Source organism: Colius striatus, chromosome 2, assembly GCF_028858725.1.
Source record: "Colius striatus isolate bColStr4 chromosome 2, bColStr4.1.hap1, whole genome shotgun sequence".
Taxonomy (NCBI): Eukaryota; Metazoa; Chordata; class Aves; order Coliiformes; family Coliidae; genus Colius; species Colius striatus.
Window position 1 is genome coordinate 44,429,717 of NC_084760.1, and position 27,649 is coordinate 44,457,365.

General features: G+C 46.1%; 3 protein-coding genes across 3 annotated transcripts; 2 read left to right on the forward strand and 1 right to left on the reverse strand.

Moving 5' to 3' along the window:
- Positions 1-435: 435 nt before the first annotated feature.
- Positions 436-1,906, forward strand: LOC133624984 (cygnin-like). Its single transcript, XM_061991037.1, has 2 exons — positions 436-493; positions 1,773-1,906. The coding sequence occupies exons 1-2, from the start codon at positions 436-438 to the stop codon at positions 1,904-1,906; spliced, it is 192 nt and encodes a 63-aa protein (XP_061847021.1).
- A 10,324-nt stretch (positions 1,907-12,230) lies between these two features.
- On the reverse strand, positions 12,231-13,011 carry LOC133624830 (small basic protein 1-like). Its single transcript, XM_061989442.1, has 2 exons — positions 12,954-13,011; positions 12,231-12,361 (listed from the first exon to the last, which is right to left on the reverse strand). Exons 1-2 carry the CDS (start codon positions 13,009-13,011, stop codon positions 12,231-12,233), a joined length of 189 nt encoding a protein of 62 aa, XP_061845426.1.
- Positions 13,012-16,984: 3,973 nt separating this feature from the next.
- LOC133624981 (cygnin-like) lies at positions 16,985-18,541 on the forward strand. Its single transcript, XM_061990958.1, has 2 exons — positions 16,985-17,042; positions 18,408-18,541. Exons 1-2 carry the CDS (start codon positions 16,985-16,987, stop codon positions 18,539-18,541), a joined length of 192 nt encoding a protein of 63 aa, XP_061846942.1.
- Positions 18,542-27,649: the final 9,108 nt, after the last annotated feature.

Here is a 27,649-nt window from a genome sequence, read left to right on the forward strand (position 1 = left end):
TTACTGGTGCATCATAGCCATAGCTCAGTCTTATTGCATGCAATTTCATCCCTGCCAAAGGCTGAGAAAGTGCTGAAGCCCTTTGATATTGATCTTGTCTCCACTTGGATCTCTCTGCCCCAGCAGATCTCTTCTATCTGCTCACTATTCGCTCCTGTCACACTCAATGGTTTTCATTTGAATTGGGTATTGATACCAGATCTGGGGAGAGCAGGATTTTGCCAAGTTGCCCAGGTGCAGAGTGGAAGGGCCAGCAGTTGCTCTGTGCAGTGAACTGTGAGCAACAGGACCTCCTCCAGATCCCTCCTCTCTGCTCAGATATGCACTATAAATATGAGGATCCCCAGCCTTGCCACTCAGCAATATCCAGCTCGTGCTCTCTCTCTCCAACTCTCCTCTCTCCAGCCTCACTGAGATCACAGCTGAACTCCAACCATGAGGTTCCTGTACCTGATCTTTGCTGTTGTCCTGCTGGTCTCCCTGACTGTCCCAGGTAGGAGGGTGATTTGCATTGAAAAGTAGGCTGGACAATGGTGTGGGAACCAGAGTGATGAGGATCAGAGTGGGCCTTGCTTGACAGGGAGTTTGAACAACAGTGGTCTCTATTGGCTTTAAAGGGTGGGATTTTGTTGCTCACACTAATGTTCCTTGTCCTTTGGTTATGGAGATGAGTGCTGTGTTCCTACCTGATGGAGAGGAACCTGCTTTAGCAAGGGGTTGGGTTGGATGAGCTCTAGAGGTCCCTTCCAAACCATACCAATCTGTGATTCTGTGAAATGTGCAGATGACTCAGTTACCTCAAGTTGCCTTAAATAGGGCTCCATGTTCATGTGCAGACAAATAAGTCTTTAAAGTAAAGCTCATCTTAAAATACTGCAAGATGCACATTTAGGATGTTTTAGACATTTTTGTCACTCTCTAGGTCAAGGTGAGCTGGGCCCTGGTGTATTTTAGCCATGGAGTACTGAGTGCTGGATGTCTTTCTCAGAGACACCAACCTCCTTGGTGTTTCCTGCTCAGATTATGCTACCTTTTGTGCCAAACCAGCTCTGAGTATATCTCTTCAGGGTGCAGTTCCTTTGCATTTTGAACATGTAGTGCTGATACATACAGATACATATGGAACTTCTTTGGTTCTGATTCGACCCTCTCCAATGAATAAAAGGAATATTCTGGGCCTAAAAGGGTTCCCCATCCAACATCCATTCACTCTGGACATCCTTTCCCAGCTACTTTAGGCCACCAATCTTCCACCCTGGTACCTTGTGTTTGGAACTTGAATATTTTTTAACACATGCAGGTCTTCTGCTTCCCACAGGGGCTGACTCCTGTGAAACACAGCAGTTAGATTTTTTTGGGAACAACTTTTTTGTTGCGTTTACTGTTTTGCTCTGACCCTGTCTCTTAAAGAGAAGTGCAAAACTGGCCAGATAACCAACTTTAAGAACTTTTCTTTTGGGCTACGTCTCATGAGGGGAATGAATGTGCTTTCCTTGGAAGCACCTCTTTGCCAAACTGCTCCTGTGACATCAACTGGCCTTTTAGTCACCAGTTAGGGGGAGAGGGAGTTCTCAAACTCAAACACTTCAAGGTCCCTTCTTGCTTTGGGGATGGGCTTGAACAGGAGTGCTGGTCAGTGAGGGGTGAAGCAAGACCTCCCAAGAAGCAGAGTCTCGTGCTTCTGGCCACTGGAGGTGGTGGGAGGGCACGACAGTGGGACACAGAGGCACTTATCCTCACACAACCACTCTCCGTCTGTTTCCCCCTCGCAGGCTACGGGCAGATAATGAAGCACTGCCCTGACGTGGGGTACTGCGCCAGCAAGTGTACCAAGGTGGACGTGTGGGCCCACTCCTACAACTGCAAGAAGTTCTGCTGCATCCCACCCATCTGGAAGGGGAAATAGGAACCCAAGAGGAAGCCCTCTGGGAAGAGAAGGCACCGTGGTGGCTTTGGGAGCAGCTTCTCAACTGTCTGACCCAACTGTCATCCCCTCCTCTCAATAATTAAAAAGAGAAAAAACGGGAGATGTAACTCTGGTGTGTGCAGTGTGGTTACTTGAGCCCCCATGATCTTACCTTAACCATTAGGACAGATTCTTCAAGCCTAGCCCCAAAGGACCATTATCAGCACATCTCGTTGTTTTTGCACAAAATTAATGTCAGAAGTGCTAAACACATGGAGCTTTCCTCCGTTTCCCACAGTGAAATTCAGTCAATGGTGAGTGAAAAAGGTCTGGTTGGAATAACATCCTCTTGGGTGTCCTTTTCCTCACTGATTCTCATAGCAAGACCCATGAGGGAGCCTGATTAAGTTCTGGGGATCAAATTTTTATCTGGGATCCTGGTAAAACTGTTATTACCACGACTGGCTAATAAGCAGAAATGGATGGATTGCTGTATTCCACTGTCACCCCTTCAGCATCTCTCAGAGACCTTTTCTAGAAGGATCTATTGGAGAGCATCGTTCTTGTCCCCTAATTCCCAAAGGCTTCTCTGCTGAGACCACCTAGAAAGGCATCTATTGGAGTCATTCACAAGCACCTGTTGTGGGGCTGTAAAGCGGCTATTTGCAGCAGTCTTTTCTGCTATGATGATTATGTCCACTCTCATCTGTCCTGTCATGTGCAGTCACCATAGGTACCTTTCATGTAGACAATTGGCCCATTGTCTTTTAAATGATGTCATGTATCATGTTCCCGTGTCTTCCCTGTTTTTGTGAGTACTGGTAATGACAAGGTCTACCGAAATCTTGTCATGTCTGAAGGCATCCTTGGACTGGGGGAGGGGAAAGAGCCACAGGATTGGGGAAACCCAAGAAGTGTAAGGGAACACAATGAAACAAAACAGGGATTGGTAGAAGTGAAAAATGTAGGTAGAGAGACCTAAAAGAGAGCAATGAGAGACCTCGTCTTCTTGCACTACACACAGCCAGCTTGGATAAAGCCAACACTATTTCCCATGGCCTCTGTGAACCTTGGATGAGGAATTAATAAATGGAAAGGTGAGGAGAAAGACATCATCAAAGTCTCTGCTGAGATTTCAGTCTGGAAGAGGAGCTGCAAACTGCTTGTTTTGTTTTCCCACTTTCCCCCCTCAGTTGTTCCTAGGAGAGGAATATTTTAGGGAACTTTACATATCCCCTACAGCATCTACTCTAGCCTCCCAATGAACTTTGGGTTGTTAAAATACCTTCTCAGCAGCTCTGGAGAAACTGTAGTTCTCTATGTTGTAAAGTTAGGCCACTGTTAATAAGCTCTTTTGTTTTTGATGCGACTGATCCAGGTTTTGATTTAGTGTGTGTGAGTCCCAGACTTGAACAACCCACGTGACTTGGTACTCTGAAGTCACTGTGGAAATTCTCAGTATTTCAGCAGATCTTTCTTCAGTCATCATCTGTTTTTCTCTACTAATGCGTTTTCTCTGACCAGTGAATTTAGTGAGAAAAGCAAAAAAAGTGGGAGTCCTTAAGACTGAAGAACAAAACATATTTTTCAGTAAGAAAGCAGAGATACTTTCATAGACTACAACAGAGCATGTGCAGGAGGGGAATAATGAAGTGATCCTGCGTGGCTGTCGGTTTTCATCTATAACCACGTTGCTTTAATGCAGTCATCTATTCATCCCTCTCTTGAGAAGCTTTCATGGCACTCCACATCTTGAAAGTACAGGTATTTTGGGTAACAAACTCACGAAAACCAGACCTGGGAGTGCTTGTTGATAATAAACTAACCACAAGCCAGCAATGTGCCCTCATGGCCAAGGAGGCCAATGGCATCATGGGATGCATCAAGAAGAGTGTGGCCAGCAGGTCGAGGGAGGTTCTTCTCCCCCTCTACTCTGCCCTGGTGAGGCCTCATCTGGAGTCCTGTGTCTACTTCTGGGCTCCCCAGCTCTAGAGGGATAGAGAGCTTCTGGAGAGAGTCCAGTGCAGGGCCACCAAGATGATCGGGGGAATGGAACATATTCCTTATGAGGAAAGGCTGAGGGAACTGGGGCTGTTTAGTCTGGAGAAGAAGAGACTGAGGGGAGATCTTATTAATATTTACAAATATCTAAAGAGTGGGTGTCAGGAGGTTGGGGCATCACTTTTTTTCTATTGTAGTTAGCAACAGGACAAGGGGTAATGGGATGAAGCTGGAACACAAAAAGTTCCACTTAAATATAAGAAAAAACTATTTCACTGTTCAGGTGAGGGAGCCCTGGCACAGGCTGCCCAGAGGGGTTGTGGAGTCTCCTTCCTTGGAGGTCTTCAAGACCCGCCTGGATTCATTCCTATGCGACCTGATCTAGGTAAACCTGCTTCTGCAGGGGGGTTGGACTAGATGATCTCTAAAGGTCCCTTCCAACCCCTACCATTCTATGATCTATGTTCTATGATCAAATCCCAATTAAAACAGCACTGAAAATTGCAGCTCCAAAAGACAGGGTGTTTTTCTGAGCCTGGATGGGATTGGATCCTGGTTGTAAGTTATTTTGTTTTTCCCAATGTTTTCCTCTATATCTTATTTTCAGTGAAATATAACGACTTTTGCAAAAACATTTTAAAGGAAACAATCTGCACAGAGCAGCGAAATCCCACTCCCCACACAAATCTGGAGCTACCATATTGTCTGGTGCTGCACATTTTAAAGATCTGTTCTTTTCTTGTGGTGACAGTCAGTACATATGCCCTGCAAGGAAAAGAAATGGCAGGCAGAATGAAGACGTCTGGCCCAATGAGTCCTGTTATTATGCCCATCTGCTGCTCTGTCACTCTTGCCTACATACAATGCACTGGCTTTTTTTTGCATGGGAACATGGACCTTTCTGGATGAGTGCAGTCTGTATAAATAGCAGAGAAATTACCTGTCAGAGCTTTTTCTAATTGATGCTTCCCTGATAAGAGGGAGGTTGAAGGCTCACCAGACCTCAGATTTCACTCTCCAAATGGGTCTTGGTGCCTCTATCTCTTTCCTCTTCTTGCGTGGGGATATTAGCTGTCATTAAAAAAAAGTAAACGCTTTCTCTCTCAAACAGGAAAATCAAGAAAGAGCAAATAAAGGGTCACAAAATTCCTGGCTCATATCAAGCAATACAGTGTAATGATGCTGATCCCTGTTCTCTCTTCCTCTGCTAATTATCTGCTTTCCCACTCTCTACTGGGAAATAAAATAACCAACACAGAGACGTTCATTCGGCATAAAATTAGTTTGATTTTTCCTATGTGCATCACTCTACATCACTCTGCACTGAATTTCATCAGCCAGTTTACAAGGCAGACAGTCAAAATGAGACCCTTCCGATGCCGTCACCTTCATTACCCTCAACAGTGCAGCACCAATTTTGGCTGCATTTCCATTCAACTGCTTTTCTAGATCTTTTATGATCAAATTGACCACTGTAGCCCCAACAGTGACCACCTCCCTTCCAGTGCTGCCCATGACCTCACTCTCCAGCAACTCAGGCCCATAGTGTTGCTTTCTTCCTCCTGCACTGTGATCTCTCTAGTCCCCAAATCCACTACCTCCTTCAGAGAGCTCTAGCAGGGTTTTAGGACAGAATTTTCCCTCTTATTGTTTTTCCCTATATAACTGGTACAATCCTGGCTTGCAGTCCTGTAGAATCTTTTAAATTGGTTGGCTTCTTGTTTTTATAACATTCTCATCTCGCTATCTTGGCATAGTGAACTGTTGTTAAGCAACAGACCCCATGCTGCAGTCAAGAGGGCAGCTCTTTCATCCTTGAATTCCCTTAAGAGATTTTTGAGGGGGAATAAGATCTGGGTGGTGGTGATTTATTGGTGCTTATTTCCTCACTTACACCTCCTTTACATTTAAGATAAGTCTTTGGATGAGTCCCCACAAAGGAGAGTTCAGTATGAAGACCTCCCTTCCTTCTTGCAAGGTGAATGCAGCTGCAGATATTTCATTTAGCTTCCATCGAGTGGCATAAGCTTTACTGCTCTGGCAATCTCCTGCCCTACAAACTTGTATTAGGTTTCCTGTTCCAGATGTGTTTGAGGAAGAGTAAAAAAAAAAAAAAGACTGATTTTTAAGAGGTTTCTTTGCCTTTTGCAAGTTCTTCCTGCAGTTCTCTGGTGAGTTGCCTTATTGTGTTCTACACTCTGTCAGGTACAGTTTATTATCTTTTCTATTTTCCATGTTTGGATATGATTTCAACTGCTTCTTTCTAAAAAACCTCCTTCATCCCACTGTTTTGCTATGACCTTTTCCTTTTGCTCTTTCTCGGGGCTTTTTTTAATAGGTATCATACATTTTCTCTGAGTCTCCAATATAGTGGCCTTAAATAGCTCCCGTGGTGCTTGCAAAGAATCTATTTGCTAGGCTTTAACTCTTTTACTTGTCCCTTTTGTCTTCTTTTTAACAATTTCCCCATTTTTATGTAGCTCTCTTTTTGAAATTAAGCACAAAAGTAGAGGCCTTTTCATCCCTTGTTGCCCCTGCAAAGATGTGGAGTGTAAGTACCTTATGATCTGTGCTAAAGAGTAGCTCTCATAGGGTAAAATTTTGGACTGAGCTCAGTATGTTAGTTAGAACCCAGTGCTGTTTCTGTTATTTAGCATAAAAAAAGGTAATGCTGAGAAATCACTTCTATGTCTTTGTCTCCTACTGCTAGGTCAGTGAGTCTGGAGCTGGTGTTTTCTCCCTGTAAACATATGAAAATACTGTGATCCAATAATTTATGAGTACTGGCTTGGCCAGGTACAAATATTGAACTATTTCTCCTGTAAAAGTGCTTTCCACAACACAAATCTGCTTCTTGGCATAGTCAGAACTTCTATTACTAATGGACTGAAACTAGAGACCATAATTTTAGCAGTAATTATGGCTGACCATGCTAAGGAAGAAATGTTTTCTTTTTTTCTTGAGCATCTGTTCACACTCAATCCCCTTCAAGACAAGGTCTGGGCACAGTTTCAGAGATTCTCTATTCTAGAAAGACAGGGCTGTGTTTTCCAACCCTGTCTTTCACCATCACACTCAAATGACCATCCAATGTGCAACAAGTAACATCCTATCAGCTACTGTTCTGGAGCTCAACCTTCTTCTGAAAGCCTAAAACTGTCAAAAGCACCTTCCATATAGGCCACATCATCGGATTGCATGTCTTTTTTGGGATGTTCAGCTTTGTAATGCCAAGAGGAAGGTTTAGTCCTGGAAGATGCTTGTTATTGGTGTAATAGCTGAATATTTTTCTCTTGTAATGCCAATCTGTTACCATTGATTTCTGAGACACCAGAGCACAATCTCTGCCATTTTTACTTTTTTTCTTTCATACATGTCATCACCAGTACATCTCCCTGCTTTCAGTGTGTGTAAATATGACAGGTTGAAGCACTCTCTGCAAGCTTATGATTCCTATGTCATCCTGGAATAGCAGCCTTTGTGATCAAAAAGACTCCTGCCATATCCCTCATGTTGGAAGAGAGGGGCTGGAAAGTTGCCCAGAGGGAAAGGGACTGAGGGATTGGTGCCAGTGGCTGAAGATGAGGCAGCAGCGTGCCCAGGTGGGCAAGAAGGCCAGTGGCACCCTGGCTTGTATCAGCAGTGGTGTGGCAGCAGGCCCAGGGCAGTGGCCGTCCCCTGTGCTGGGCCCTGGTGAGGCCGCAGCTCGAGTGCTGTGTTCAGTGTTGGGCCCCTCACTGCCAGAGGGACACTGAGGGGCCGCAGCGTGTCCAGAGCCGGGCAGCGGAGCTGGGGAAGGGGCTGGAGCACAAGTGTGCTGGGGAGGGGCTGAGGGCCCTGGCGGTGTTCAGCCTGGACAAGAGCAGCTTGACGGGACATGTAATCATTCTCTACAGCTCCCTGATAGGAGGTTGTAGTGAGGTGGAGGTTGGTCTCACAGATGAGTGACAGGACAAGAGGAAATGCCCTCAAGTTGCCCCAGGGGAGGTTTACATTTAAGCTGAGGAAGAACTTTTTCCCTGAGAGGGTTGTCAGCCCCTGTCCCAGGCTGCCCAGGAAGGTGGTGGAGTTCCCATCCCTGGAGCTATTGCAGAGCCGTGTGGCTGAGGTGCTGAGGGACATGGGTTAGTGGTGGGCTTGGCAGGGTGAGAGGAATGGGTAGACTCAAGAATCTTAAAGATCTTTCCCAAATGAAATGATTCTATGATTATCTTTACAATAGACCAATACAATTTTTGTTCAATTCCTGTTCAAATTAGCTCCTGTCTTGCCTCCAAAGGCACCGTTGAAAACCCCTTGGATGCCATTCTCAAGGAGGCCTTTTGCTTTCTTTTTGTGGAGACATTTTTGACAAACAGCACATCTGCACAACAGGCAGAATGCTTTTGCAGTCAAAACATTTGCTGTAAGGAACTGGTGTTCCTGACTCCTTGCTCCTAACTTGCTTTTTCTGAAGACGAATGCATAGCATCTCCACGATGCTCTACCACTGAAAAAAAGAAATACATGGCTCAGCGAGGTTTTGGACATACATTTTCTGGCTGTCAAGACAGGACAAACACAGTTTCTTTTCCCTTCAAGTGCCTTTCACTGTGGAAATGTTAGGTGGCTGCACCATGGTTCTTAAAGACATGCAAAAAGCAAGCAGCCTGCCATCCCTGCTTCTGTGGGCAGTGGAGGTAAGAGCCAGTTGCAGTGGATGATCCCCAAAATTGCAACACATGTAACTCCCATGGTTGGGAAATGTAGGGATCAAATACAAGGTGCCTGAGCAGAAGAAGATAGGCAATTTCCCTCTACCTTTTTTTTCTTAGGAGAAAACCCATATTCCAGAATCACAGAATCCCAGGATGCTGTGGGTTGGCAGGGCCTTGCAGAGTTCATCCAGCCCAAGCCCCTGCTCAAGCAGGTTCCCCTCCATCAGGGGGCACAGGAACCTGTGCAAGTGTGTTCGGAAACCTCCTGAGAAGGAGCCTCCACACCCTCCCTGGGCAGCCTGGGCCAGGGCTCCCTCACCTCAACACCAAACAAGTTTCTCCTCCTGTGCTAGTGGCACTTGCTGGGTTCCAGCATGTGCCTGTTACCCCTTGTCCAGGGACTGGCCACTACAGAAAAAAGACCGGCCCCATTCTCTCCACATCTGTCCTTTAGGGATTTATAAGTGTTGATAAGATTCCCTCTCTTTATGCCATGTCTTTGAATGCACTGGGCTCCTCTGAGGGATCCCAGATTCTACCTTCTGCCAATAGAAAATGTGGGATCTGAAGGTGAAGGAAGTCTGTCTCTCTCCCTGATTACACCGATGTCAAATTCCAGGCTGAACCGCCCTAAAACAGGATCCAATCCTCCCCTCCTCTTGTTTAGTGCAGTTGGAATGTCCCTTTGGCCCTCAAGAGGCTGCAACGAGGTGCTCCATGTTATATAGCTGCAGATGACAAAGACGGTGAAAGGGGGGAACAGTCATAGTCCTAACAACAGAAATTAGAAATAAACTACTGGTGTTGGAAAAGTTTCTTCAGCTGTAGAAACATTTTGAAGGCATGAGATGTAGAAGAGCAAGAGGCACCGCTTCAAAACCCCATTTTGCAGTTTGTTCACTTTCATGTGTCTTTTCTTTTCAATTTCCTCACACAGTTTTGGGTTGTTTTTTTTTTTTTGTGAAAAATTAGAAAAAAACCCAGCAAGGAATGTTTTTGGAGGGTTTTTTTTTGGTTGGTGTTTCCTTTTGCAATTTTTGTTATTTTTTCAAACTTTCAACCTTGTGTGTTTGTGAAGTCTTTTCACCCACAACACAGTGTTGTTTTAGGTGAATTGTCCTCCTTTCATACCCTGTTTTCTGGAGTCTGGTAAAGCTTGACAAATTACTGCTTTAAAGACAGTCTGTGGCTTTTAATAGGCCATTCTGCATTAAACGTGAGGTTTACCTGCTGTCTATCTCTGCTTGATCTCAGCCCTCATGGACTAGACGTTAATCTCAGTATCTTACAGTATGCACATAGTTTGGAAACAGACTTACTCTTCTGATCACAAAAAAATATCACAAAAGATCCCGGTGTTGCTACAGCTTTATCAGGATTCCTGTACTCTTGGTTAGTCTTTGAACTCATAAAGTTTTTAAAGCTATCAGATTTCACATCTATCCTGTGCCTTAAGGATAAAACAAAGGAACATGAGACTGCTGGCTAGGTGATTTCTGTTTGCTTGGGACACAAGCACTTGGATCATGGTTGTTGGCACTGAGTCCTTTGGAGTGCCTTATGTTGCACGTACAGACTGTACAGTGGTTTTACCCGGGCCAGGTTTTTGGTAGTGCGGGAGCTACAGGGGTGGCTTCTTCAAACAAAGATCTGCCAGAAGCTTCCCCTGTAGCTGACAGGGTTAGGGCCAGTCAGTTCTAAGCTGGACCCTGCACATGGCCCAGGCCTGGACAATTAGTGACTGAGGTAACACCTCTGTGATTAACATATTTGAGAAGGAGAAGAAGTCGTTGCACAGTTGCAAAACTGCAGCAGCAACAGGGAGTGAGAATGTGCAAACATCTCCGCAATACCAAGGTCAGTGGAGAAGAAGGGGGAGGAGGGTACTTAGGCCCTGAAAAAAAGACTCCCCTCTGTCCTGTGGTGAGGACCATGGTGAGGCAGCTGTGCCCCTGCAGTCCATGGAGGCCAGTGAGAAGCAGAGACCCACTCACAGCCCATGGAGGACCCCATGTTGGAGTGGGTGGATGCCTGACGGAGGCTGTGACTCCGTGGGAAGCCCCTCCCTGAGCTGCTTGTGGGGAAGGAAGGGGAGTCCTGAGAAGAGGGAGAAGTGGGGGGAGGTGTTTTAAGATTCAGTTTTATTTCTCATCTCCCTGTTCTTATTATTTCTTTAATAAATCAGACCTTTTTCTCCCTAAGTTGAGTCTGTTTTGCCTGTGACACTAACTTCTGAGTGATCTCTCTGTCCTTATCTCAACTCACAAACCACTCGTTATATTTCTCTCTCTCTCCTGGCCAGAGAAGGAGAGGGAGTGAAATTACGACTTGGTGGACATCTAGCTAAACCACCACAAGACACAAAGGGTGGATTCCTCTTCCCAGCTGGCAACATACACACAGCAATCAGAAGACTTTTGAACAAATACAGAAATTAACTTTAGGAAGAAACTGGGTTTTTTCCCTCAACTACGTTTACTGTCTGTAGTGCCAAGATCTCTGCTCACCACAAAGAATGCTGCAGAAGAGAGGAAACAGAGAGCTTCCCCTTGCGGAAACAATGCAATCTTTCTAGAAGAGAGGGAGAGCCCTGGATCTCCTCTCTGCTCTTGCAGCATCCTTCAGTCTGATGAATCCCAGTGCAGTAGCCTTTTTCTCGGTTTGAAAGGTCCCATGGCTGGAGACATTATATTTCCTGCAGGGTTTCAGAGAAACAGGGCTGTTTTCTGTCCCATGAGCCAGTCAGGGAGCTGATCCTTTTTGACACAAACATATCACCCTCCAGTATGGCCCCTGAGGTTTGTCTGGCTGACCTTTGCCAGGATGCTCTGAGTCACCCAACACCAGACTGCTCCATAGCCCCCTGCAGAAAGCCTGGAGTGAATGGTTTACCACACAGTGGAGCAGGTAAGGAAGGTGACACTGACAGATACCTTGTCTCTTCTTCTGTTATTGGTGACCCTCAAAGGAATAATCTGGTCACAGGCTATGTTGACAAGTCACTTGCTTTGTGCAAGAATGTCCAGGACAGCCATGGGACCATGAGACCTGTGTGACTGCACTGAGATGAGGATGCTCTATAGGTACCCTGGGGATTGTGAAGGTGCAACAGGATAGAGATGGTGGCTGTTTGCCCACAGTCTGTATTCCTATGATGGGACTGAGGTCCCCAGTGCAGAGGCCGGATGGGACTAATGGGGCATTGGGGGCTGTTGTGTCTTCTAAAAACCTGGGATTCAACTTGTAGAAGAAGGAGACACAATATTAGGCAATCAGTCTTCCCAGCCTTTGCCACCACCCTGCTTTGAAGCAACGGGAAAGTCTCAAAGCCTTTTCTTTTCTAGTGTTTCATTTTGGTGTGACAGGTCAGAAAAGTCTGTGTCTGTCAGAAATGTCTGAGATTGTCAAAGGTGTGTTGTGACCACGGTCCAGGGAAGCCTGGCTGAAAAACCTCTTCCAGTACTGCCCTCCCAGGAATGAGGTGAATGAACCACACGGCACACAGAAATCATATCTGCCCATCTTTACTTCAAAGCAGTGAACTCCATCTCGGTTACACCACGAATTCAGCTCTGGGAGCCCCACCATGAGTGCTGCTCTTCCCCCATGGCTGGACTCTTTCACAATCATTTTCCCTTCTTGGGTGGGGGGATGCAGCAGTACATCTTCCCGCAGGCCTGGCGGAAAGTCCACTCGTCCCTTTTGCCACACAGACGGGAACAGTATCCGCCACAAGCACCCTTGAACTGCCCGTACCCTGCAATGGGAGGGAGAGAGAGTTGTGTTATAGGAGCAAATGTCAGGCACTATAGGAAAGCAGTCCCCAAAGTTATCTTGCTGGCTCTGGAGTGGTACTGATGCACAGGGAACCTTTAGATTTAGACCACACGGGATAGGACCCATGCTTTCTGTCTCCATTGGGCTGGGGGATCACTGCACTCTTAAAAGTCCTCCCTCTCCCATGCCAGTACTGCAACTTAATAGCAAGATCCCCTTGCCTGAGCATGAGACAGGCCTTGGGGCATTCATATCATCCCAAATCTGTTGTACTAGCTGGACTGGGAGGTGCTGAGGGACATGGGTTAGTGGTGGGCTTGGCAGTATGAGGGGAGGAGTTGGACTCGAGGATCTTAGAGGTCTTTTCCAGCTGCAATGATTCAATGATTCTAAGATTCTATATAATCAACTAGAACCAGCTGCAGACAGCACAATCTCCACAGCCAAAGCTGGATGGGATGAACCACCTTCCTCTGCTCCAAGGCACAAAGACTGGAGAGAGGACAGGCAGCCCTACCCCCAGCCTCAGGGGTCAGCCCCACTTTCTCCATCCCCCTGCAATGCCGTCTTACCTGGGGTGACCAAGGAGAAAAGCAAGAGCACAGCAAGGACTGTGTAGAACACCTTCATGCCTGGAGGCCAGCAGAGATCTCAGCAAGCTGGGAGCAAAGTGGGTCTCAGACTGCCACAGTGGAGGACCTCAGGGGCCCTGGGTTTTATAGAGGGATTCCTGCCACGAGCTGCGTGGCGGGAGGAGGAACTGAAGCAAAGCCCTTTCCAAAGAGGTGTTATTTACTTGCCAGTGTGAGCAGTGTCACTCCGACCTGCTGGTCCCACTCACAAAGGCCCCTGGCAGCCAGGTCCATGCTCCAGTGGGCTTCACTCGCCCAGACACACAGGGGCAATTTCCCCTCCTCCAGACCCAGCTGATGGGACACAGCTCTGCTTGAGCCAGTGCCAGCTGGGGCTGCCCACAGCAGAGTTGCTCCCCAGAGGGGTGGGAATTCACTCTGGGCACCTTTCTGATAAGCTCTGGACACTGTCTGCAGGGCACAGACACAATAGACAATACCAGAGCACCAGGTCCATCATGAGGAGTTGTTTCAGGGCACATCCATCCCCAACAGTGAAGTTCCTCCAGGGTCTCCCCCAAACAGGGTGCTCTACAACGTTTTCACAGAATCATGGAATATTTTGAGTTGGAAAAGTCCTCTAAACTTCATCTAGTCAAGTGCATATTGCTGGGTCACATCAAGCTTTTCACTCACTTGTACGCCCAAGTCTTTCAGGTCAGGGCTTCTCTCTAGCCTTTCACCCTTCAGCCTTTCTTGGTATCAGAGGTTTCCCTGACCCCTGAGCAGGACCTTGCACTTGGCCTGATTTTCATCACATTCATTTGGCCCAAGACCTATTCAGGTATTTTGCCTTAAACCTTTCAAAAGGGACTATGATGCTGATTAAGAGGAATGTAGGCAAATACGTACATTCACTACTAAGGCAGTGAATTGTCACACCACATTTGATCAGAAATCTGTTGTGAGTCCAGTGCAATCCTGCCTAATAATTGTCATGGTTGTCTAGAAGGTGTGCTTACTAAGTTAAAAAATAAGAAGTTTAAAGGGAATGCAAAGCATGAGAGGACAGGATTAGCATTCCAGTGGATCTTCTCACACTAAAGAGATAATGAAAAGAAATATAATTAAGTAATAGTGAAAGCTACCTTGTCTATATAGACAAGGGTAATTAGCTGAAGAATACAGAACAAGGAGTTTCTGACTGTATAGCAGTTCTGCAGGGAAACTTTGGGTTGCAGTAGATCACAGGTAGGCACGAATGAACAATGTCACGGTGTTAGGAAACCAGCACCAATTGTTCTACAAGGATAAACAAAAGGTCAGTTTGTAAAACACAGGACGTCCCCACTGCACTGCACACCCTTTGGAAAAGGACTCCAGCCAGTTTTGTACACAGGGCTGCAGGAAAGCAGGGAAAGGGCTGAAGTGAGCTCAGGAAGTTGCAGAATGTCAAGAAGATGTGACCTGCAAGAAAAGACTGAAACAAGTGGAATAATGATGATCAGGAAAGAGGAGACAAGTTCTGGACTCCCCAGCTCAAGAGAGACAGAGAACTGTGGAGAAAGTCCAGCACAGGGCTACCAAGATGGATCAGGGGATTGGAACATCTGCCTTATGAGGAAAGACTGTGGGACCTGGGGCTGTTTAGTCTGGAGAAGAGGAGACTAAGGGGGGATCTCATTAATATTTACAAATATCTAAATGGTGGGTGTCAGGAGGTTAGGACATCTCTTTTTTCTGTTTTATCCAGTGACAGGACAAAGGGTAATGGAGAAAAGCTGGAAAAAATTTAAAAAATTTTTTAAAAAACTGTATCTGCTTCATTGAATAAAATGTTTTTTCGATACATTTGTCGTTTCAGCACTTGCTTTTCTTGAACAAGTTCCCCATTTCATCTATGATCAGTGTGAAAGAGGACGTGTTTGGTTACTTTTTTGACACATGCATAATTTCACAGAATCATAGAATGGTAGGGGTTGTAAGGGACCTTTAGAGATCATCTAGTCCAACCCCCTGCTGAAGCAGATCAACATAGATCAGGTCACACAGGAACATGTCCAGGCAGGTCTTGAAGACCTCCAAGGAAGGAGACTCCACAACCTCCCTGGGCAGCCTGTGCCAGGGCTCCCTCACCTGAACAGTGAAATAGTTTTTTCTTATGTTTAAATGGGCCTTCTTGTGTTCCAGCTTTTGTCCCATTACTCCTTGTCCTATCACTGGAGACAACAGAAAAAAGGGATGCCCCGACCTCCTGACATCCACCAATTAGATATTTGTAAATATTAATGAGATTCTCCTGCAGTCTCCTCTTCTCCAGGCTGAACAGCCACAGGTCTCACAGTCTTTCCTCCTCACAGAGATGTTCCCTCAGCATCTTGGTGTCCCTGTGTTGGACTCTCTCCAGAAGTTCCCTGTCTCTCTTGAGCTGAGGAGCCCAGAACTGGACATAGGACTCCAGATGAGGCCTCACCAGGGCAGAGTAGAGGGGGAGAAGAACCTCTGTCCACCTGCTGCCCACACTCTCTTCATGCATCTCAGTATGCCATTGGTCTTCTTGACCATGAGGGCACATTGCTGCTCATGTTTAGTTTATCTGTTTCTTACCAGTACCACCTGTTTCTCGGGCTATAAAACCAGAAGGACCATAATCTGGTCTTCCTTAGGCCTCCAGAATTTATGCAGCTTTGTGATACACTTCCAATTAACTTTCCTCCTCTGAGCTGATGAGTCCCAATGTACTTAATGTCATGAAAATGAGTCCCCAGCTCTGCCACCTCTCTTTATCCTCTTCTTGCCCAGCTGTAGGCCTTCAGATATGTAGAGATGAGAGCACACACTACAATGGGACACCCCACAGACAGATACAGTGAGGCAATGTTGCCGTTTGTCTTAATAACTTTCTGTAAAATTCTTAATGTACATTTTTTTCCTTCTTACCTGCTGTTTTCAAAGCACTCTGTTCGAGGACCCCTCAACCTCCTTCTTAGCTGGCTTTAGATAATTTAAACCCATCATTTGTTTAGAGATTATATATTTTTCTGACTTCACAAGCTCAAACTGTCACTAATTCAGCACTTGACATTTTGCTGCCCTGTTAGTCATTGTTGTAAGATCCATCTGCTGCCCTTTGCAGATTTAAGTTTGGTGGCATTCAGTCATTTTTCATCATCATCAGCTTCTGTCCCCTTACGAGTCACCTTTTCTTTTTTTTTCCTGGCTGTTTATAAAGCTATTAAACAGCCCAGTGAACTGGGGTTGGAAAAGCTCTGCTTGTTTTGAAACCCCAGGTCTGTCTGGAGGATTTGTGAGGAAGAAGCAACAATCAAAATGTCTGCAAGTGGTCAGATCCTAGGAGCTCTCAGCCCCAGTGCTCCTGGACATCCATTAGAGCGATGAGAGGGGACAACAAAAGAGATTACATTGAACACTATATTTGCTAAATTTATCAGAGAGATTTTGCAGACATGACTCCCTCCACAAGTTCAGATGGGAACATGGGTCGTTTCCAAGCCAGCAGCCCCACTTGGTGACCAGACTGGACAATGGAGGGAGAGTTATCAGCGCATTGTGGCTACAACTCAGCCCTATTGCTCTGCCAGAGATTGGGAAAGACCAGAAACCTTGTGATACTGATCTTATTCTCTCCTCATCATTATACCTTCAGATCTCCATTGGGTCCCTCTGACCCATCAGCCCAGTTGTAACAACTCTTCTATTGACAGCCCCTATTCATTTGTGCTCTCATCAAAGCCACTGTGTTGAAATCGTGCCTGATGTTAGGCAACCAGATACGGGGACAGGAGGTGGCTGCCAGCACACTTGAGTGCACGTGGGAAATTCTGGTGTTCATGCCACAACTGCACATCCAGACACAAGCAGCACACCTTGGATGGTTTCCCCAGCATCCTCTGCGGGGAGAAGCTCTATAAAAACTGCCACCTGCAGCTTCCATGTACACCATCTCGTCCCTTTGAGCTCTCCGAGACTGCTCTCTCCACCTTTGCTGAGATCCCAGCTCAACTCCAGCCATGAGGATCCTCTACCTGGTCTTTGCTGTTGTCCTGCTGGTCTCCCTGGCCACTCCAGGTAAGATGGCAAATAGGGTGAGATAAGCTGATACTACCTGGCATTCTTTTAACTTTATATAACTTTATCTCTTTAACTTTTAACTTTTTTTTTCTTTAACTTTTAACTTTTACAATTTTATCTCTTTAAAATATAGTTATTACCATCTGAGGTGACTGCTAAAGCCTGGCCAGGCACTTTAATGACTTCTTTCAAGAGACAGTGAAATGAGGACTACCTCAGACAGATTTGTGTAGGAATAACTGAGGCTAAAAATTCAGTATCCAGCTTGGGAGTGAGCCCAGGCCAAATAATTGCAAAATAAGAGTCTGGATGTGGTCACTTCAGAGGGGACTCTTCTGTGCAACTTGGTTTCTGTGTCGAGGCACAGTACTGGGCATGTTTGATTTACTGTTATGATAGTTATTGCTGCTAATGCCTATTCTAAGGTTGTAAGGCTTTCTGATCCCTTTATAAGAGCTGGAAGGAGGTTCTGGGCTGAGAGTTCCCAGATAGGCATTAGAAACTTCTTTCAGATATCAATTTTCAGCCACCTGGGCCAAGTCTTTCATTTGTGCCACATTTAACCACCATGGTGAATATTTGATGCAGGGCTGTTGTGGGGCCAGTGTCAAGACATTTGCAGCATGCTTTCAGCCTTTTCCAAGTAAGAAGACAATTCTTAAAAGCATGATATAAGTACAGAGTGAGAAAAGCCTGATATAGCTACAGCTAAGTTTTAAATTGAGCTTCTTGTGGCTTTTGCTGTTTTGCTCTGAGGACACTGATCCCATCCCTTAAAGAAAGTTACAAGATAAGGAAACACATAGATGAGCATCTTTATGAACTTTGCTTTTGAACTGTGTCTCATGAGGGAAATGAACGTGCTCTTCTTGGGAGAATCTCTTTGGAAACTGTACCTATGGCATCAACAAAGATGGTCAATGAAGCTGGTGAAGGGTCTGGAGAACAAGTCTTATGAGGAGAGGATGAGGGAGCTGGGGATATTCAGCCAAGAGAAGAGAAGAGAAGAGAAGAGAAGAGAAGAGAAGAGAAGAGAAGAGAAGAGAAGAGAAGAGAAGAGAAGAGAAGAGAAGAGAAGAGGATATGATCACTCTCTACAACTACTGTAATGATTCTGTGATTCTGTGAACTGGACTTTTAGTCATAAGCTAGGGGGAGAGGGAGTTCTCAAACTCTTCAAGGTCCCTTCTTGCTTTGGGGATGGGCTTGAACAGGAGTGCTGGTCAGTGAGGGGTGAAGCAAGACCTCCCAAGAAGCAGAGTCTCATGCTTCTGGCCACTGGAGGTGGTGGGAGGGCACAACAGTGGGACACAGAGGCACTTATCCTCACCCAACCACTCTCCGTCTGTTTCCCCCTCGCAGGCTATGGGCAGATAATGAAGCACTGCCCTGACGTGGGGTACTGCGCCAGCAAGTGTACCAAGGTGGACGTGTGGGCCCACTCCTACAACTGCAAGAAGTTCTGCTGCATCCCACCCATCTGGAAGGGGAAATAGGAGCCCAAGAGGAAGCCCTCTGGGAAGAGAAGGCACCGTGGTGGCTTTGGGAGCAGCTTCTCAACTGTCTGACCCAACTGTCATCCCCTCCTCTCAATAATTAAAAAGAGAAAAAACGGGAGATGTAACTCTGGTGTGTGCAGTGTGGTTACTTGAGCCCCCATCTTCCCACATTAAAACAGATTGTCAGCACCAAAAAAGCCTGAACTTACAGTGACAAGCTGCTGTGGTGCCAATGGTCTTATGGGGTAGGGATTTGGGAAGAAAGGGTATAATTTCCCTCTTCTCTATGGCCCTGAACACAACTCTCTGGAGACAAGAGCGAATCTTTCAATTCCTTACTGATTTTTCAGGCTACAGGTTATCTTCAGATGTCTTCAACACTGTGGGTAGTTCAGCAATGTCTCTTCTAAGCATAGGATGGGTCTTTCTCCATGAAAATTTCAGCAAATCCACAGAGGTGGGCAACAGAGAAGCAAATAAGCCCTCAAAGACCTCATGAAATGGATTTTATATCCTCCTTGTTGCAAAGTCCTCTTACTGCTCAGTCAGTGCTTCTCCTTTATTTGCAAATCAATACCATACTTAGGATTTGGTTTCAGCTCTCCCTAGCTTGAACTGGGTGAACTGGAGCAGAGAAAGCTGTGGATAAGAGCCAAGAAGCTGATCAAAGCTGTTTGAAACCTCTGGAGCAGAAGCAGTCATGCACCCCTGCACAGACAAACTGTTAGAGACTCTCAGCACTGGACTGGCAGACTCCTTTTACACTGGTCTAGGAGAGACAACACATTTTTTAGGCTTCTCAGCTAGAAATCATTTTTTTCTACAACAAGGCTTCAGGTGTGAAGGTACAGGCCTGGTGTGAGTATGTGGATGCAAGCAGGGAATGAGAGCCTATGGTGGGTTGACTCTGGCTGGATGCCCATTAAGCTGCTCTGTCACTCTTCTCCTCAGCTTTTCAGGTGGGGAAAATAAGATGAAAGGCTGTTGAGCTGATGTAAAGACAGGTAGGTCACACAGCAATTACCATCCTGGGCAAAACAAACTTGATTTGGGAAAATTAATTTAATTTATTTCAAAGCAAAATCAGGGTAGGATAACAAAAACAAATATTAAAATATCTCTCTCACATCTCCTTCTCAGGTTCAACTTCACTCCCAATTTCGCTGCCTCATGTTCCCAGCAGCACAGGGGGATGGGGAATGTGGGTTACGGTCAGTTCATCAAGATGATCTCTGCTGCTGCTTCCTCTCAGGGAGAGGCCTCCTCACACTTCCCACTGCTACAGTGTGGAGTCCCTCCCATGGGAGACAGTCCTCCATGAACTGCTCCAACGTGGGTCCCTTCCACAAGGGAAACAGTACCTCAGGAATGAACTGCTCCAGTATGCATCCCCAGGCTGCAGAGGAATCTCTGCTCTGGACCTGGAGCACCTCCTCCCCTCCTTCTCTGACCTTCTCTGCCTGTAGAGTTCTTGTTCTCACATATTCTCACTCCTCTTTACAGCTGCTGTTGAGCAGGTATTTTTCTCCATCTTAAACACATTATCCCAGAGGTGTGGCAGCATGACCAGGGAAGTGATCGTACCTATGTAGTTGGTGCTGGTGAGGCAACAGCTTGAATGCTGTGTTCAGTGTTGGGCCCCTCACTGCCAGAGGGACACTGAGGGGCCGCAGCGTGTCCAGAGCCGGGCAGCGGAGCTGGGGAAGGGGCTGGAGCACAAGTCTCTGGGGCTGAGGGCCCTGGGGATGTTCAGCCTGGAGGATGCTGAGGGGAGACATGATCATTCTCTACAGCTCCCTGACAGGAGGTTGCAGTGAGGTGTGGGTTGGTCTCTTCTCCCCAATAATGAATGAAAGAACAAGAGGAAATGGCCTCAAGTTGCCCCAGGGGAGGTTTACATTGGAGATGAGGAAGAACTTTTTCCCTGAGAGGGTTGTCAGCCCCTGTCCCAGGCTGCCCAGGGAGCTGGTGGAGTCCCCGTGCCTGGAGCTATTGCAAAGCCGTGTAGCTGAGGTGCTGAGGGACATGGGTCGGTGATGGGCTTCACACTGTGAGGGGAGGGGTTGGAATTGAGGATCTTTAAGGTCTTTTCCAACCGTAATGATTCTATGACTCTGTGTGTCATACCAGCAGCTCCTGGAGGGATTGGACTCTATGGTCTTAAAGGTTTTTTTCTAGGAAAGCTATTTCTACTTAATGACAACTTGCATATTCACTGCCACAGCCCTGTGGATTCTGAGTATCTAGATCTTGACATACATCTGGGAATGTGTACCGTGGCACTGACCGGCATAGTACCAGTCCTCTCAGGTTTCTGTCTTGGAAACAAAAAAAGAGTCTCAAACTTGTTACTGTAACGCTGTCCACCACTACCATTCCTACAAGCCAACACTGAGTCTCATGACCAGGGACTGATAGTCCCTGTCTATGCTAAGAAATTTGTTAGTCAGATTGAGAGGAGTCCAGTTCCCAAAGCAGAGAGGCTTGCAAAGGCCACATGAGATGCCTTCAAAGAACCAATGACAAACAGGCGCAGAGTGGAAGTCTCATTGTCAGATGGCCACTGGGTTGGAGCGACATAATATCCCACTTAGCAGCACACAATGTGTCCTTGGACAGCAACGAAGTCACGCTCCTTCTTAACATTGTCCTCTCTGTCAAGAAATGTCTATAAATATCAGGATCTCCAGCCTTTCTGAGCAACTGATTCAAGATCTCTCTGGAAGGCTGCATCCCAGATCTACTGTGATCCTGGTGGATATCCGGTCATGAGGATCATCTATGTTGTTTTTGCTGTTTTTCTAATGGTTTTGATGGCCACTCCAGGTAAGATGGCAAATTATCTGTAGCAGAAATGAGAGGTAATATGGAACTACAAAGAAATTAAGGTTTGAAAAAGACTTTTCCAGGAAAGTAAGTGTGGATGGTGAGTCTTGTATCTAGATTCTGATTGGGTTCAGCCTATGACAATTTTGGAGTGGAGTTCAGCTCCAGAACCACACTGTCCTAGATTTAGACATCCAGTATTTGGGGGTCTCTATATGAACTGAGTCCCATAATTGGACAGTAGTCCATGGAGTCAGAGCAATCCGTCTGCCTCAAACTAAATACCGAGAGTGTGACTATGCTGATAAATACAGCAATGCCAGTACTGAGGTCTCACCTTGATGTTTGAACTAAGCCTTCAACACCATTTAATTGGCAGCATTGTCAGTGGCTCTGTTTTGCTCTTGGTCAAACAGCACAGACTCAAACCATTCCTGAGGCAAGTACTGGCAGTGACCAGGGACCAAGTCTCTCCGTGGCTGTGGACACTTTGTTTTGAGGAGAGAGTTTACTGTATGGTGAGGGGATTTCTGTGCCATTGACCACAATGAATTAGTGAATGCAGACGTAGATCTCTTCCTTTCTTTCTACAGGCAAAAACCAGTCAAAAAAGAGCTGCAGTGGATATTGTTCCAGGACATGTGCTAAAGGAGAGAAGGAGGAGCACACTGAAGACTGCAGGGGGATATATTGCTGCCGGACTTACAAGAAAAAGAAGTAGAGCAGACTGTTGGTGCTGAGAGGAGGAGGGAAGCAGTGATGTGTGCATTAGTTTCTTCATGTTTAATAGAAATGCAGTTTGTTCCTCTCATTAAAAAAGACCAGTTTTCACCTTGAAGTCTGTCGTGTGTCTCATTGTCTCACAAAAAGTTGTGTGCAGAGGATGAGGAAACACCTGGCAAGTCTTGCCGGATAAGTTCATGCTTATGAGGATGATATGGAAAAATGCAGATACTGTACTTTCTTATACCAGCCTCATCACAATAGGAGTTACAACCAAGTCTCTTTGTAGTCTATTCATGTGAAGCTGTGTGAGCTAATGTCCCTTTGTCATATCCCTTTATGTGAGTCAAATCTTACAGGAATGTACAGGAGCAGAGATGGTGGGGTGGTATCAGAGAAGTCCACCATATGCCTCCTCACTGTCTTCTGGAGGTCCATCTCACTCTTGAACTGATGTGATCTGTCAGCAATGACTGTCACCAAGGCATTGCATGTTTACTGCATCCATCACCAAGTGGGCCCACATTGACTGCTCAGAGTCATGTCCTCTAAGCTCAGACTTGCTCACTGCCCAAGCTGTGGTATCAGACAGCAGACCAGCAGGTCCCAAACAACTGCTGAGAGTTATTCTCTGTGAGGTCAGCCAGCACCAGCTGAAAGCTGTAATCATCAAGGGTGCAGATAATCTGAACCAGCAGCCCCAAAAATCTTATTGAAGATTATGATTTCAGTTTCAAAATCCCCTTTGGATTGTTTCAGAAGATGTCTTCGATGTGGGAGTAAGCTTATGGGCATCTGGAATGTCCCAGCTTCAACCCTCAGCCCCGTGCATTGACATTACATGGAGAATCAATTTTCTAAAGCACTTGTACCCCATGATGTTGGTGCCTTCTCCCATTCTTCCCCCACTGTTTGTCTGTAGGTGAGTCAGATCCCACTTGCTCAAAACGAGTTTTGTGAAGGCAGCAAAATTCTGCTAAAGACTTCGCTTTGGATTATGGTAGATCTTCGGTCCTGGACTCAGTATTTCATGAGCAAAACTCACACTGACTTACATGGTGAAGATGAGGACTGGAATGAGAGGGGGAATATGATAACAACCACTACTTTGTGAGCTGCTCTGTGCTGTGCTGCAGAGGCACTTTGTAAGCACTAGCTCCTTGGGTCTGAGTAGCTGAGAATTAAACAGGAGAAGACAAGATGTGACACAGTCTGTCACATCTTACCTAAAAGATTGGACCTAGCCAGGGCTAGTGCAGCTGAAAAATTGTGCTGAGGCTTCTGTGTCCTCAGATGGACCAGGAATTTTTTCCTTCAGCAATCTTGCATCATTAGCCCCAGTTTTCTCCAAAACAGGGTAACTTTCTCAGTGAGGTTACACAATGGGGTAAATAGCCCATGGCATCCATGCTGAGTCATAAGGAAATTCTTCCCAAGGAGAAAATATAGGGAACTTGCCCTCCAACTGCTCATTCTCAACCAAGGCACCATTTCTTGTCATTGGTTCTACTAGAAGGAGAAAAATCTGGTGAATCTGGTGAAGTGATTTGTGAGAGCAGAGCTGTAGCCACTGACAGCAGCAAAGAGCTGGACCTTGTGCAGTGCAGAGCTTAGAAAACATAAGAAACAGTGAGGAAAATATATCTTTACCCCCTGAAAATCATGCATTTGGAAAAATTTTGGAGAGTCTCACCACGGGCTAGGTGTTCCTATGTGACCTGATCAAAGGGAACCTGAATACTGGCTGTATGAGCTCTGGAGGATCCTTCCAACCCCCATCATTCTGGGATTCTGTGATTCTATTTGTTTTCAAGATGCTCAATAACAGCCCTGAGGCACTTGCATTCCTGACACTCATTTATCTCACCCTGATGAAGAAATCCAACGAGGAACTTGCAGAGAACACAATGCTTGAATCTGCCTCCTGCAAGGCACATCTGTGGCTGCTTCTGCAAAAGCCTGGCATCCCCTGCAGTGTCCTGCAGCTTCTGCCTCCCACGTCAAAGCACGTTGCCTGTGAATTATCCAGCCTGGCTGCTGTGGGATGGTGATGGGTGCATCAGTCAGTCCTCTGCATGGATGGCTAGACATGAAAGAAACATTTTGCCTGACCTCAAAGGAATCCTTTCCTCTTTCTTTCTTTTTTTTTTTTTTTTTGGACAAACTGAAGAGGCAAAAAAAAAAAAAAAATTCTTTTTAGATCAAAGACAATTTTCTTTCAATTCTTGGAGTTTGTCAATGAACCAGAAAAGCCACTGTGTGCCCCTCTCTGTTTTGGAGAGCAGGGGCATGTACCAATGCTGCAGGGAGAAGCAGAGTACACAAGATAGACACGAAGGAAGTATCCAGGGCTCTTTGCTCATCATTTTCCTGGAAGACAAAGCATAAGACAACCCACCTCAGCTTCACACTTTGCTGACCCTGGCTCCTGTTCTTCACTGAGATTTTCTCTGCCTTTCTAGCAATGCCTCCAGAAAGAGGCACTTAGAAATCCCTGCTGCAGGGTACCATGGATGCTGAGACTTCATCTTGATTCAAAGGGAGACTGAGTGGGTTTCTTGGAGAGGAATTCACTGTGTCTTCTGCAGATGTTTGAGGCCAATTTTTTCTTTCACTTCTATCAATGTCCTCAGCTGTGGATTCTGGTGTCAGCTCCTACAGGGTACACGTGAGTTATCCTAAGTACAGAGGGTAAAATGCTTCCTCCTCTCTCCTTAAGGGGAAGAAAATAATGGTTTTACTCAGTTTTAATGTACAGTAAAATGAAAGGTTTTAAAAGCTCAAAATAAAAATTGGATCACTTCAATTTTGTCTGAAAAATCCACTTCAGACACAAACAATTTTCCCCCTTCCTCATCTGTCCTCCACCAATCCCAGTTTCACCTTGTGGGACATTTATTTAAGATAATTACTTTCTTTTTACTGCTATCAAGTTGCCCTTTTACCCTTGCCCTCACTTCTTGCCCATTTGCATTCCTGGGGCTGTAATGAGATCCTTTAGGAGTGACTCAGAACACTGAAAGTGAGGATGATGCCACTTGTGTGTTGCCCAGCTTGCTGGTTCCTGCTTCCAGCATGTCTTGAGAAAGCACAAAATACACCACTTAAAAAGGAAATTTCATCTTTCAGAGAGGGTGGAGTCAACAACAGTCGAAGAGCCTACTGCACGTCTAGCTTGGATTCAGGTATTAGTGATGCACTTCCTCCCTTGTCTAAGATGTGTGAGTTCACTTTGCTGGTTGGAAATACCTAAGGATGCTCATAAAGGCAATTTCCAGCCCACCCAGTGCTGCTGCAAAGCACTCTGGCAGGATTCCCATATGTTCCGACTACCACACGGGACAAGTGCTGCAGCCAACCACAGTAAGTGATCCTTTCTAGGGTTTTTATTATCATCATTGCTGCAGTTATTATGTTTATCACTGTAGGAGCTCTTCAAAATGATCCCTAGCACCGTGTGTGCCCTTGTTGCACTTGATACTGGCCAGTCATGGATCAGAAGACAGCAGATGTCACCAAGAGCTGCAGATTCTTCATCACCAAAGCCAGCTCAGCAGAAAGCCAATGATTTTACTTCCAAAAGTTACGCTTACCTCCAAAAGTAAAAGTTCACAGCTGCCTGTTTGTGGGAGGGAAACTCTGATTGCTCAGCAGAGGCATCACTCTGGCAGAGAGGCTGCCAGGTGAGGTGATGACAACAGCAGAGCTGGTGAGGGACAGGGATGGCAAAGGGGTGGGGGATTGCTTACATGCCAGTCCTAGTCTGGACATGATCAGGTACTGCCAGTTAACCTCAGGGCTAGAAAACAGGCCCTGATATTGCTTAATTGACTGGAAGAGGTGTTTCAGTTGTGTCCAAGTCCAGAGGAACAGAGCCAGAAATAGGCTGTGTGACTTACTGCTATCTGACTGGTAGACTCTGAGAAGCAGGGGGGAGAGGGAAAGTGGAGAAGGGGGAAAGAGAGATAAGGATGTTATTTCATATTTAAGTCTTGTCTGTAGATTTCTGTAGGTGCAAAATTTAATATGGAAGGGTGACCTGATAAAAAAAGTGCATGGGAAAAAAAGATTTTATGTTTGTGTTCCCATCTTCCACTTCCAAAGACAAAGCCTGGAGAATGAGATGCACAAGATGGGGAGACGGAGGTGACCTTGTTTCCAATCCTGAGTTGGAAAGATGAAGGCACCAGGTCGTAGAGCTCCCTCCATCATCTTGTTGCAACCCTCTGCAAGGAAGGACAATTTCGGAATAGAGACCACAAGCCAGGGTATTCCTGGCTTCTACAGACTCTTCCCCCTAAAGTTCTAAAACCAATCACCTTTTCCCAAAGGAGCTACTCTGGGCACCAAGGACGGTGAAGAAATGCTGCAGTAGCAACCCAAACTTCTGGATCCACCAGCATCAATGCTGCTTGGCTCATGTACAACCAAGAGGAAATTAAAATCCCTGTTAAAGGAGAAGGCAGGAGTGATCACTTAAAACAGCACCAGCAAAATACCAGAAGCACACCAAGACACACAGCTTTTAGCAGCTCTCTGCAGCTCTTAAGCTCTGTCTCCCATGGGCCAGGCCAGCTGCCGTGACAGCAATCCAGGTGAGACACGTTATGTCCCGGTCGGCGATCAGTGAGCTGGAGAGAAGGAAGATTTGGGGAAGGCTGCCATCTTTTGGAAGATCGCAAAATAACGGCACTTGCTGAGGAAATGCTGCTCAAACCTTCGTCTTGGAGGACCAGGTGCAGCTGCGGACGATTGAAGTTATTCCTGCTCTGCCCTTGCCTCCCAGATCTTTATTTAGGGCAAACCAGGATCAGATCTGAAAATGGTCTGGCAGATTTTCTGTCGGCCTTTTGTGCCCTTCTGCAAGGACGGAGCTGCACATCTGGAAAGCAATATTCAAGCTCCCTTCTGGCTGTTTCAGGTCCTGCAAGAAGCACAGGGACGTTAGTGAAAGAAGCGCAACTAGCAACTCGGTACATGAGTTCTGGGGTTCTCTCTACCTTAGCCCTGCTGCTGTTAGGTGATTTCAGGGGTTCCTTTTACCTGTCCACAGAAACTGTTTTGGTGTTTGCTCCATCTGCTCTCTCAACCCCCTGAGGGGTCACACACTCCTCTGATAATGCACCCCCTGGATCTCCTCCACTTCACTCTCACAGGCCCAGCTGCTCTATGGCCTCAAATGTATCAGAACACCTGCCTGCCTCATGGCCCACTTTCCTGCAGATTAAACATTTGTCTAATGGCCATAAGCTGCTTAAATATGTCTTGGGCAAAGCCCCTTTGTGAGTGCCTTGAGAGCAAATGATTCTCAGCTGGGACCATTGCTACGCCCCCATATCAAAGCAATTCTTAAGGATGTGCCGTCTGTTTTGTTTCCCTTTTGTGCATCCAGTCTGCTCATCTCCTTTCCACAGGCATGAAGGAGTGAAGAATTTACCCCATCATGGACAAAAGGAGACGGACAAAGACAATCTGCAAGCCTGCAACACTCTTCCACTCTGCCCCATCTCTCTGGGATATCCCAGTGCACGCCTCTTCCCCTGATCCCATTCTGTC

Bases quoted from the DNA above. Each gene is read 5' to 3' on its own strand.
- LOC133624984 (XM_061991037.1), top strand. From the start codon at position 436: ATGAGGTTCCTGTACCTGATCTTTGCTGTTGTCCTGCTGGTCTCCCTG. The intron at 494-1,772 runs GTAGGAGGGTGA...TCCCCCTCGCAG, and splicing joins GGTCTCCCTGACTGTCCCAG to GCTACGGGCAGATAATGAAG.
- LOC133624830 (XM_061989442.1), bottom strand. From the start codon at position 13,011: ATGAAGGTGTTCTACACAGTCCTTGCTGTGCTCTTGCTTTTCTCCTTG. The intron at 12,362-12,953 runs GTAAGACGGCAT...CTCCCATTGCAG, and splicing joins TTTCTCCTTGGTCACCCCAG to GGTACGGGCAGTTCAAGGGT.
- LOC133624981 (XM_061990958.1), top strand. From the start codon at position 16,985: ATGAGGATCCTCTACCTGGTCTTTGCTGTTGTCCTGCTGGTCTCCCTG. The intron at 17,043-18,407 runs GTAAGATGGCAA...TCCCCCTCGCAG, and splicing joins GGTCTCCCTGGCCACTCCAG to GCTATGGGCAGATAATGAAG.